At 35.8% G+C, this 12,057-nt stretch overlaps 1 protein-coding gene across 1 annotated transcript in view; it reads left to right on the top strand.

Moving 5' to 3' along the window:
• Positions 1 to 2,162, top strand: part of N6AMT1 (N-6 adenine-specific DNA methyltransferase 1) — an 11,389-nt gene extending 9,227 nt beyond the window's left edge. The window contains exon 6 of the mRNA XM_011358204.2: positions 687 to 2,162. Within this exon, the coding sequence (XP_011356506.1) occupies positions 687 to 793 (107 nt within the window). The 3' untranslated portion in view covers positions 794 to 2,162. The remainder of the gene's footprint in view (positions 1 to 686) is intronic.
• The last annotated feature ends 9,895 nt before the right edge of the window (positions 2,163 to 12,057 follow it).

The following is a 12,057-nucleotide window of genomic DNA, read 5'->3' as shown; positions in this document are numbered from 1 at the left end:
ACCTCATGGTATGGATTTTTACATCTTAGTTTTCAGATTACTTTGTAACTAAATTGACGATAATCTTTCTTCTCTTTTTCTGTACACTTTGGTTTGGTTTTTGTTTTATACCTTATAACCTTAGCCCCTTAAATCACATCGTGATTTACTAGGTGTTTTGGGAGTTTGTTTGTTTGTTTTTGGTAACTCCATTTTCTTAGTTCGGTCTTTTTAGTGTTATTTATTTGTAAAAGGGGTGGTTTTGCTTTTTTTTTAATATACCTGAAAAAAATAAGCTACTTTATTTACTCTCCTGTGCAATGTTACTATACGGTTTGCCCATACCTTTATTGATATTTTTTATCCACAAGGAAGGATATAAGGCAAAGATTGGAGCCAAGCAACTAAAAAGCTAATTGCTGTAATAACAAGTATAATTGACATTTCTATTGAGTCCAAAGTGGGCTACCACTGCAAAGCAGGCCATTCAGTCTAATTAGAACTCTCAGCAACACCTTTAAAATACCGAGTGCTCCCATCTGTCTGAAATCCAAGTTCACTTTAATAGAAATTTACTTGGTATACATTGTTTTCTCAGATGAATAAAATTTGTAAATAGTCTATCACTTATTAAACTGTTTAGCAATTATACACACTTCACCAAATGATTTAATCGGATGTTACCTTTTGTTTTCATTTCATTTTAGAAGAAATTTTGAAAACAATGAAGATTAAAGGTCTGCAGGGGACTGCCGTACTTTGCAGGCAGGCAGGCCAGGAAACCCTTTCGGTCCTCAAGTTCACCAAGTCCTAATACACAGTGTCTGATCTCTCTACAGAAGCTGAATGTATTCACCATATTTTGAAACTGAAGTCATTTCTTGATGAACAAGTAAAAATTGTCAGAAATTTGTCACATAGAAAAAGGTGGAAGGATTGGGCATTCTCTTTTACCCAGGAATCAAGCCTACATAAATATTTGCATAAATGCTAGTAAATACAGTGTATATATAGTTTGTATTTTATATATATTTTTATATTATATATGAAAGAATATTCATTTCAGCATTACCTACAATAGCAAAACAGGGAAATCTGCCTAAAGGTCCGTCAGTAAAGGGATTGGTAGAATAGATTACAATATATTCATGAATATGAGTCAGATCTGGATGTACTGAACCAAAAGGGATTCATGATGTACTTTTGAGTGGAAAAAAAATAGAAAGTTGTATATTTTTGAAAACCTACAGAGAGGGTAGGTTTGTATGTGTGTATCAGAAAATCTTAGAAGATACCAGGTGGGAATGGAGGAACTTTCATCTTTTGTGGTAGCGTGTCCACAGTGATAATGTATTACTTATATAATTTTTTTAAGCTTTTATTTACATTTTTTTTTTTTTACTTTTACTTGTTTATTGTCTTCATTGTATAATTTAGAATGCCTTCTGCCTCCATTCTCCTCCCTGGTCAGACTTTTCCTACCTTTTTATCCTTTATCACATATTTGTTTTCTTCTTGCATATATATTGCAAACTGCTGTACATTTTTTCTCAGATTAAGAATTGTATATAAACTCAGTATTCTTAAGGTAGTCACATTTTGAAAAGCTTATGTATGTCTTTCAAGAAATGTCAAATTACCTTTGTTAAATTTAGAAACCTCTTTTTCTATAACTTCCACATTATGCATAGGGCCAGAGTGAGAGGAATCTTGATTATAGTTTTGATGTGGCTACCTGAGAATCAGAATCACCTGTGGAAGCTTTTTAAGATTATAAACTCTAAACTTCACCATAAAAAATCTGTATTTTTAAAAATTTACTTCAGCATTCTTTAAGACAAGCCTGCCAAAATTGAGAACTATTGCTTTAAATAGTATTGTCATTTAATCCTTAGGACAATCTACAGAAAGAGTGGAAGTATCCTTCTTTGATGTTCAGAAAGCTTAAATAATTTGTTCAGAGAAGCACAGTAATAGAGGTAAAGCCAGTATGGCAGCCTTGAGACACAGCTGTGACTTCAGAAACTTTTTATCCATTTGCTTATGCCACTTTCAGCAGCAAAAATGCTAAAGTTAGTATATACTCGAATCTGATATCTGTAAATGGAGTCCCTTTCCCAGAAGTAGTGCCCTGTGAAATCTTATAAGTAACCTCTCGTATCCCAGGAAGAAAATAAAAAGATGGAAAAAAAGCCTTCTTAGAATGTTATTGTGGGTTTTTAGTCATAATTTTGGAGAATGGGGTCTTGAATATTTTTCAGATAATGTTTGAAGTACTTTAAAATTAGTATAAAGGACTTCTATTATCTTAAGAGACTAAAACCATAGGAATACTACATAAAAGTCATTGTGTCCGCCCCTCCCTCCCGCCCCGCAGAGTCACATGCTGAAGCCCTAATTCCCAGTACCTCAGAATGTGAGGTAGTTGGAGGTAGGGCCTTTAAAGAGAGAAGTTAAAATGAGTTTACTAGGGTGGGCCCTAGTCCACGCTGACTGATGTCCTTATCCAGAGAGATTAGTACATATAGAGACACACCAGGGTTGGCCGCACACAGAAGAAAGACCAGGTGAGACAGGAAGTTATCTGCAAGCCAAAGAGACAGGCCTTGAGAACCTGAACTGGCCAACACCTTGACCTTGGACTTCCAGCCTCCAGAACTGTGAAAAATTTCTGTTGTTTAAGCCACCCAGCCTGTGGTATTTTGTCACGGTAGCCCTAACAAACTAATACAGCAGCTAAAGACAGGGAAGTACCTACATTGTTGTAAAGAAGAGAAAGAATGCTGGTGTGAAAAGTGGGTGCTGGTGACCAGTAAGGACTGGGGCCCTGAGCCTTCAGGAGGAGAGCTGCAGTTATAGCTCCGTTGGCATTAAAAAGAGCTGTTAAATGTTCTTAAAAAGGGGGCCTGTAACACTACATCATTAGCCCAGAGAAAGCAGCAAAAAAATGAACTTCATCTGGACCTTGAATAGAAAGAAAAATGGTAATGATTTGTGGTCTGTGCTACACTCTGTTAGAGGATTTGTATTGTCTGTGTGGGGTACCAACATTAACAAGAAAATTTTAACAGTAAAGGTATCCAGACCATTGATCACCACAAAGTTAAATTACAGTCAGTAAAAGCAGAAAAAAAACAAAAGAATTTTAAAAACAACAGGAATACAAATAGTGGGACTGTTATATTCATATTATAGAATGTTAGAAATGTTTGAAAAACTAACAGTCATAAAGAAAAGCACACTGAACATACTATTTGGAAAGAACAAGTCGACTCTTAGAAATGAACATACTATTTGGAAAGAACAAGTCAACTCTTAGAAATGAGAAATAGAATTCCTGAAATCAAAAACCATAGTGAATAAGGTAGACAGCTAGAAAGAGAATTAATGATGATGGAGCATAGAATGAAAAGGTCTAGCAAAACAAGAGTCCCGAAAGGAATGTAAAAGAGGCAATATTTGGAAAGATAATAGCTAATATTTTTCCAGAATTGACTTTTAAAAAAGAAGATAGATCCTTCAAGCATAAACAGACTAAAGGGAAATCCACACTTAGACATGTAGTAGCAACACTGTGAAACACCAAAGGCAGAGATCTTAAAAGGCAGTCAAAAAGAAGGCACAAATCACTGTCAAGTAGGGTTTGGCAAACTTTTTGTAACGAAAGTATTAGAACACAGCCATATCCATTCATTTGGTATTGCCTATGGCTGCTTTGGCTTACAGTGGCAGAGTTGAGAAGTTTTGACAGACCACAAAAGCCATAAGGCCCACAAACCACAAAATATTTACTGTCTGGTCCCTTTAATATGTTTGCCAACCCCCACTATAAAGAAATGATAATTGAATAACAATAGAAGCTAGAAGCTGGAAGCCAGTGGAAAAACATCTTCAAAATGTTGAGAATAATGGTTCTTTTGTGTTCCAGAAAAACTGTCTCAAATGAGGTTTTAAAAAGTAACATTTATATGTAAAAACAAGGACTTTTACCAATAAAAGATCTACAATAAAAGAAGTTTTAAAATATGTACTTAAGGAAAAAGGAAAAACATCCTCAGAGGTAAAGATAAATATGCATGTATGGTAGGCTGAGTAATAACTCCCTAAATTATCAGTGTTCTAATCCCTAGACTCCTGCGAATGTTACTTTGTATAGCAAAAGGAACTTGGCAGGTGTGATTCAGTTGAGGATCATGAGATGGAGAGAGAATCCTGGGTTATTCACTTGGCCCTAAATGTAATCTCAGGCGTCTTATGAGAGGCAATGGGAGATTTTACAAAAGAGAACATATTAGGGTAAGCTGCCTGCTGTTACAACCCCAAAATGTGTGTGGCATAAGGAAGTCAGAGTTATTGTGTGCTGAGGTAGATCACTGTCCCGAACGGTTGTGGGAAGGGGGCTGACAGGAGGGGCTATATTCCATTATTCATGCATCAGCCCAGAACCTTTCCATCTTGTGATGCCACCATCTCCAACATTGCCTTCCAAGGATGGAGGGTAACACATGGGAGATTTTCATGGGCCAATTTTATGAATGGCTTCCCTCACTTCCTCCTTTATTACATCAGCCAGAACCCAACCTCATTGCAAGGTCGGCAAAATTAATTCAGCCATCTCAGGAAGGAGAGGAAATAAAAGGATATGTAGAGCACTAGCAGCTTCTGCTATCTGGGAACAATTCTCATTCATTGTTCTCTGTGATTCCACTCTGCGTTGTCTGTTCTTCCCCTTGGCCACATTTGAGATGGGTGTTGCCTGGTGCCACCACTATGCACAGCATGTGACCTGTAGTCAGCATGGAAAAGGAAAAGAAAATGGAGGATCGTGTACGGGAGATTTTTATGGGCCAGTCCTGGAGGTAGATGTATCACTCTGTCCACATTGCAATGGCTAGAACATTTCGGGGGCTTGGAAATTTTTGCTGTCAGCTTCCTGCCCAAGGTACATTTGAGAAGCACGAGGTTTGCTTTTTTGGAGGTAGGCTTTAGGTTTCTCTGACAATAGATTTCTTTGAAAATTGACTAGGCTTTTGATACATTTGCTGAGTCCCATATGCCAATCACTGCATCCAATTCATTTTGTCCTTTCCAATTCATTGAGACATAGGTCTCAAAAGCGCTTTATATCTTCTTTACATCCATACCTTTCTCTCAAAACAGTGGTAGAGTTGGACAATGGGAAGATAGCATTCTTAATCTGATCTTAAGAAGACTGTTATTTTACTGTTTGGAATCTAGAAGCTGTCAGATTTTTCAATCATTCATTACCTCACATTTTTACATTCTCTCTGACTTCTCATTACTTTTTATAAACTGGTCCATTGTTTCCTATAACACCTTTCCAATATGCAGTCAATAACAGTCAACATCCACTATAAACAGTTTTCCAACCTCTTCCCTTAAAGCTCAGCTGATACTTAATTACTTCTCACAGTTTTACCAATTGTTTTGCCAGTGTATAACATAGGTCACCATCTTCCCAGTTTCTGATATCAATTAACTCACCTCTCCCCACGCCACAAACAACTAAACCAAAACCACATATTTTAGGATTTTACCAACCAGCATTCCACTTCAATGTATCGAGTTCTTTGTTAGTGAGACACGGTATAAGTTTCTGACTGCTTACTCATTCTGTAGTCTAATATGTTTGTCTAGGGGATGAAGAGTCCTCTGTGTCATTCGATCATTGAGAGACTGAGGCAGGGTTCTTCTATTTTGTACCACCGTCACTTTTTGCTACTAAGTCAGCATGGTTAGAGGAAAGAAAAAAAATGGTGGATCATGCATGTGAGATTTTTACGAGCCAGTCCTGGAAGTAGCATAAATCACTTCGCATGCCACTGGCCAGATTTCAGTCAGATGTTACCAATATAGTTGAACTTCAGGTCCAAGAAGAAGAGACAATTCTTTCCCCAGCTAATTGTATGAGGCAAGTGTAACCTTAATAACAAAACCAGATAAGGATTGTATGAGAAAGGAAAATTGCAGGCCAATCACATCAACATAAAGGAAAAAATGAATAAAACTTCAACAAACTAAATCTAGCAGTCTACATAAATCAGATGATACACCATAACCAAGTTGAGTTTATCTCAGGAATGTAAGCATGGTTTAATAGAAAAATCTATAAATTCCATTTATCATTCTAACAGATTAAAGAAGAAAAACACATTATCATCTCAACAGATGTGGAAAAACGTGTTAAAATTCAATATACTTAGAAAACTAGGATGAGAAAGAACTTTTTAAACTGGAGAATGGCCTGTATACCAAATCTATGGCAAATAATCTTAAAGGAGAAATTCTGGAAGCATTCCCTTTTCAAATCAGAAACAAGACAAAAGATACCACCCATCGCCACTCCTTTTTAACTTGTCCACTGGGAGTTTTGGCCAGCAAATAAGAAAAATAAGTCAAAAAGGATAGGAAAGGATAAACAAGATTGAGATTATTAACAGATGATATGATTATTTACTAGGAAAACCCAAAAGCAGCTACAGACAATAATAAGAGAGCTATAAGATCAATATTCACAACTTATTTCTATGCACAAGGCCCCTCAAAAGAGAAAAATGTACTTTAATACCATTTACAATGACACAGGCAATAAGCCACTGTGAAATGAATCTAACATATGCACAAGACTAGCATGCATAAAGTTTTAAAATTTCATTAAAAAACATTTTAAAGACTTAAATAAGTCAATAGTTACTCTATGTTAAAGAATAGGAAGACTCGATAATATAAAGATACCAATTATTCCTATAGATACAGTAAAATTCCACTCAAAATCCCAATAGGGTTTTTTGGAACTTGAACAAATGACCAAGAACAGCCAATACACTCCCAAATAATAAGAGGAGCATGGAGGAGCTTGCACTACCCAGATGTCAAATATTTATTTTTAAACAACAGTAATTAAGACAGTTTTGTATTGGCCCAAAGGCAAACAAATTAAAACAGAATAGAAAACCCATAAAGAAACATGTACATGTACAGAAACGTATGTATGATGGAGATGGCACTGCCGATCAAAGGGAATATTGTATGACTAGTGCTGCTATAAGTGACTATATATACATATATATTTATGTACACATATATACATATATATACACACATATATATGTGTATGTGTGTATACACACACACACACACACACACACACACACACACACACAGACACACACAAATTGGATTCCTGCCTTATGCCAAATACGAAAGTGCACTAAATGGAGTAAATGATGAAAGCCTGAATTTTTAAGTTTTAGGAAAAATATGGGACAATATCCTTATGACATCAAGGAAGAAAAGTATTTCTATAAATGATTAAAACACATCCTAAAAGACTGATAAAGCTACATTAAAATTAAAGAGTTATTCATCAAAAGGCACCATAAAGAAAATGAGACAATTCACAAAGTTTTCGACATGTACAGAGATTAGTAGCCAGAACAAATAAAGAATTCTTATAAATTAGTAAGTAGAAAACCAAACAATAGAAATCCAATATAAAAGTGCTAAAATGATAATAGGAAAAATTATAAATGTCTAATAAATATATGGAAATCCCAACAATACTGTTAATTAGGAAAATGCAAAGCAGGACTAAATGAGATATTTTAGACCCACTAAATTAGCAGAAACAAAGTCTGACAATCTCAAGCATTGGTGAAGATATGCAATTGAGCATCTCACTACAGTAGGTCACGCCAGAATCAGAATTGACAGGTGGCGCCAGTCTCGGCTCTCAGGAGTGAGGCATCACCTATGTTGATGGGCCAAGTTAGTCCCTGAGCACCTGCTTGACCTGCTTTAGTTAAGGTGCAAATAAATGATCATTAGTGAAGTATGCTCACATGGAGGGCACGAGATGCAGTGACTACCGTATGTAACATGGCACTAGTACAAAGTGGTGGCTAAACTTGCCACAGCTAGAAGTGCTAGTAATAGAGAACCTGAAAGTGTTGATGCAAACTTTGGAGAGTTGGCCATAAAAGGAATTACAACTTCTGTCTTACTGTCTTGGATCACTCACTCTGGAGGTATCCAGATGCCACGTTTGTGAAGACAGTCAAGCAGCCCCATGGAGATATCCATGTGGTAAGGGGCCACAGTCTCCTGCCCACAGCTGTGTGAGTGAACCATTTGGAAGAGGATCCTCCAACCCCAATCGAGCCTTCAGATGATGACGGCAGACACAGACAACATCTTGATCTCAACTTCAAGATCAACATCTTGATCTCAGAACCACCGAGACAAGCCATCTTCAAAACCCTGGCCCATAGAAACTGTGTTAGACAATACCTGTTTGTTGTTTTAAACTGCTAAGCTTTGGACTGATAACTAATAAATCCTAATAGCTTTCTACTAAGTATTATGCTTTAATTTAATGTGTAACATGCACATTATCGTCAGATATTGGACCAACAGAATGAATTTCCGAAAGGTTTATTTAGTTCCTTGAATTTTAAAAATTTTGAACCAATTTTGGCATTGATTTAACTGATTTATTTTGATATATCTCATGACATTGATAGAAAACTGGCATCATTTAACTGCAAAGTTCTGCTAATGAAATGCATTTATATCTTTGATTTTCATATGTGAAATAAGAAAAATTGGAGCAGAAAATAAATGAAATTATTTTAGAATAATCACTCGATTTAAATGTTTCACAGAGCGATCATAAAAGCACTTTGCGGTGGCTTGTAATAAAATCATTGTCTTTGAGCACAGTCATCTTAAAATAATCATGAATTTTTAAAGTAGATAGGCCCGCTTATTTAGCTGATTTGCTAAGTGCTGATACCTCCCTGGCTCCCATGGTGTATGGTAAATATCATCATCTTTCATTAAAAATTTTTGACTGAGTTTAAGCACAATAGAACCAAAATTTAGAGGACTTGTTGGAAAAGGTTTGATGCAGTTGTAGGACACTATCAGTGTATTACAAAGTAGGCTCAGTGTATCTGAAACTCCAGTTATTGACTGGATCTATCTATGTTCTTACCCCACAACGCACTGAATATTATGAAGTCTGTCAGAGTGAGTCTCTTTTCTGAACTAAAATTGCCATAGTCTACAAATTAGCCAAAGTGAAAAGACCAAGTTAAATTCAAACTAAAATATACAGGGACAGCTCTTGAACCAAGACAGATGGCACTCTAGTTTGAGATCAAATAAAAAGGGAAAGTGTGACCCATAGCTGATTGACCAGTGCTTTTACAGGCCAGCCTCTGTCCATCCAGGCATGAGCTGGTGAATGTATGTAAAAGCTCTACATGCATTAAGACGTAACATAGAGGGTATGTCCCAAAATATGCTCAAGCAGGAATACCAAAATATTGCATGTGTAGTGTATTATTGCTATGAAGGTTATAATTTGTTTAAAGAAGAAAATGAATAGAATTGATATCATGGGAATAATTTAAATACCTGCTTTCCTCTAGTGGGACTTTCTGAGTTTGGCTAAGTACATTAACTTTTATCAGGCCAACTACTCTAGCCAAAAATTAGATATAGATATAGAAACAGAAATGGAGATATCTGCTTGAATAGACTAGAGCTACCAAGGCAATAAGAACCTGAAGAATAAAGATCATGCCCAGAAGAGAAGTACAGAAGTGAGACTGATGTTTTAGTACTTCTTTTCCTCTTAAGGCAATTGTCAAGTCATAAGCAGCAGCCTAAGGCTGAAAAGCTAAAAGATGGAAAAAGCAGAGCAGAAAATGGTAGCTAAGAGCTTAAAAAAGTAAGCAGAGTTTAAGGCAGTCTTACAGGTCTGAGGATACAACACTTGGAGTTCAGGGTCAGCCAAGGTGAAAGAGCTCTGGATGAAATGTAACATACCAACCCTCAAGAGGACTGAATTACAGCTTTGAACCAGCTAATTCTCACTGATCTGCTCTTATCTAAAATGCCTGCTAGAAGCAAAAAGCAAATACTTGCTGAACAAAGATAACATTATCAAGAGTTAATGTCATCATCTCAATAAGTTTTCATACATAATGTCAGGCATTCAGGCAAAAATTTTTCCACTAGGAGGGAAGACCAAATGGTTGAAAATCAAGAGAAAAAGAGAAGCCGATATTAAGAATTATCCCAACATAGGGTTCCAAATCACTTCCAAGTAACTGTGTAACATATTCAAGAAAATATACAAGATGAAGAATTTTAGCATAATTTAAAACAAAAAATAAATAGAAATTATAGAAATAAAAAATAATGTAACTGAAATTAAGAATTCAGTAGATGAGGTATCAACAGATTAGACACAGCTGAGGAAAAGATTGATGAAGGAGAAGATAGGTCAATAGAAAAAAATCCATACTGAACATGAAGATAACAAGGAAACTAGAAAACAGAAAAGAAGTTAAGACACATGGTTTGTGGTGAAAAGTCCTAATTGGGTAGGAGAGAGAATGGAAGAGTGGTATTCGAAGAGTTCATCCCTCAGAATTTCTCACGATGACTAAAGACATCACATAACATTCAAGTAGTTTTATAACCCCAAGCAGAAAAAGTCCACACCTATAGCCACCAGAGTAAAAGTGTTCAAAACCAGAGAAAATCTTAAAAGAAGATGGGAGTAGGGTAGAGAAAGGGACACATTTCCTTAAAAGGAATAACAAAACTTACGTATTCTTTGCAACAGAAAAAAAATGGAACCTTAAAAGACAAATAACACCGTCAAGGCGATGAAAGAGTGACGAAGATGCAGAAAAGAATGACGAGCCACGCAGAGTAAACACGTTGGCAAACACCAGTCAATTTACAGAGTTATAAAACAAGGTTTTGTGAGTTTTAAAATATAAAGAAAAATAAAGTACTTGAAAACAAGACAAAAAACAATACTGAAGTTATTCTAAGGTTCTTGAATTGTCCATCAAGTGGTAAAATTATTAATTTATATGAGGTGTTGTTAAGTCGACTATGAATGTAATCTCTAGGATAACCATAAATAAGAAACCAATATAAACATTTTATTTATAACATAAAATATGAAAATACAAAGTACTCAATCCAAAAGAAGGAAAAAAAGGAAAAAAGAAACAAGAGATGAGATAATTAGAAAACTAATTATAAAAATATATCAATAACTGCATTACGTAAATGAGCTAAATATACAACTAAAAACTAGAGATTGTTTGACAGGATAGAAAAGATTGTACATTTTAAAGGCATATGCAATTCTAGAAAATTATGGTCATCCCAGTTTGCAAATATTGACTAGTATTAGAAAAACAACCATTCTTATACAAATATGAGTTGTAGACAGTTGTCCTCTCATATCTGTTCGCTTCAGCTCCCTCATCAATAGAACACCTGGTTTTTAGTTGGCTGCTTGGAATAAAGATTATATTTTCCAGCTTCTGTAGCTAGGGGTAGACACAATAATAAATTCTTTCCAATGGAATGTAAGTAAAAGTGCTGTGTGTGACTTGCGAGGAGTGTCCTTAAAGCAATGGAGTATGTCCTTCTCCACCTTTCTTCCTCTGATCAATAATAATTTGCCTCGGTTTAATCTCAGTTGATCATTGACAACTCGCTTCAGTAACAGCTCGCTTCAGTGACAGTCTCATACTTTTGAAGGTCAACTGATCAACAATAAACTTTCCAGTGATCTGAATGCGAGCTGGCCAACATATGTCAGAATGACGTTTATAAGGTTGACGTCAACCCACTTCACCTCTGTAACCAACATAACACCGAAACAATCCCTGACTCGAAAACCTTACATAAATTTAGCAGTTGGTTTTACTCAAAGTGACAAGCCTAACCAGCCTAACTCTCCCTTTCTTAATACAATTTTTGTTTCCAATGTGAAGTGGTAATCTTGATATCTTCTTTGGACAATTCTCACACCAAGATTCTTTATAATATCTCATCTGACAGTATTCTAATGGGCCCTTGGAGCAACAGCAAAGATCAGTGGCCTCTGAGCCCCAAATTCCAAAAGTTTTTAGATCTGTTGCCAGGTGAATTTCTCAAAACCAACCTGAATTTTGACTAGTTTCATTGAGCTCTTATTACTGATTTTATCTAAGATTTCTAAACAATAAGATCTTCATA

This window comes from Pteropus vampyrus, unplaced genomic scaffold (assembly GCF_000151845.1).
Source record: "Pteropus vampyrus isolate Shadow unplaced genomic scaffold, Pvam_2.0 Scaffold38, whole genome shotgun sequence".
NCBI lineage: Eukaryota > Metazoa > Chordata > Mammalia > Chiroptera > Pteropodidae > Pteropus > Pteropus vampyrus.
The sequence above is the reverse complement of the archived record's forward strand: the minus strand, read 5'-3'. Positions and strand labels throughout refer to the sequence as shown.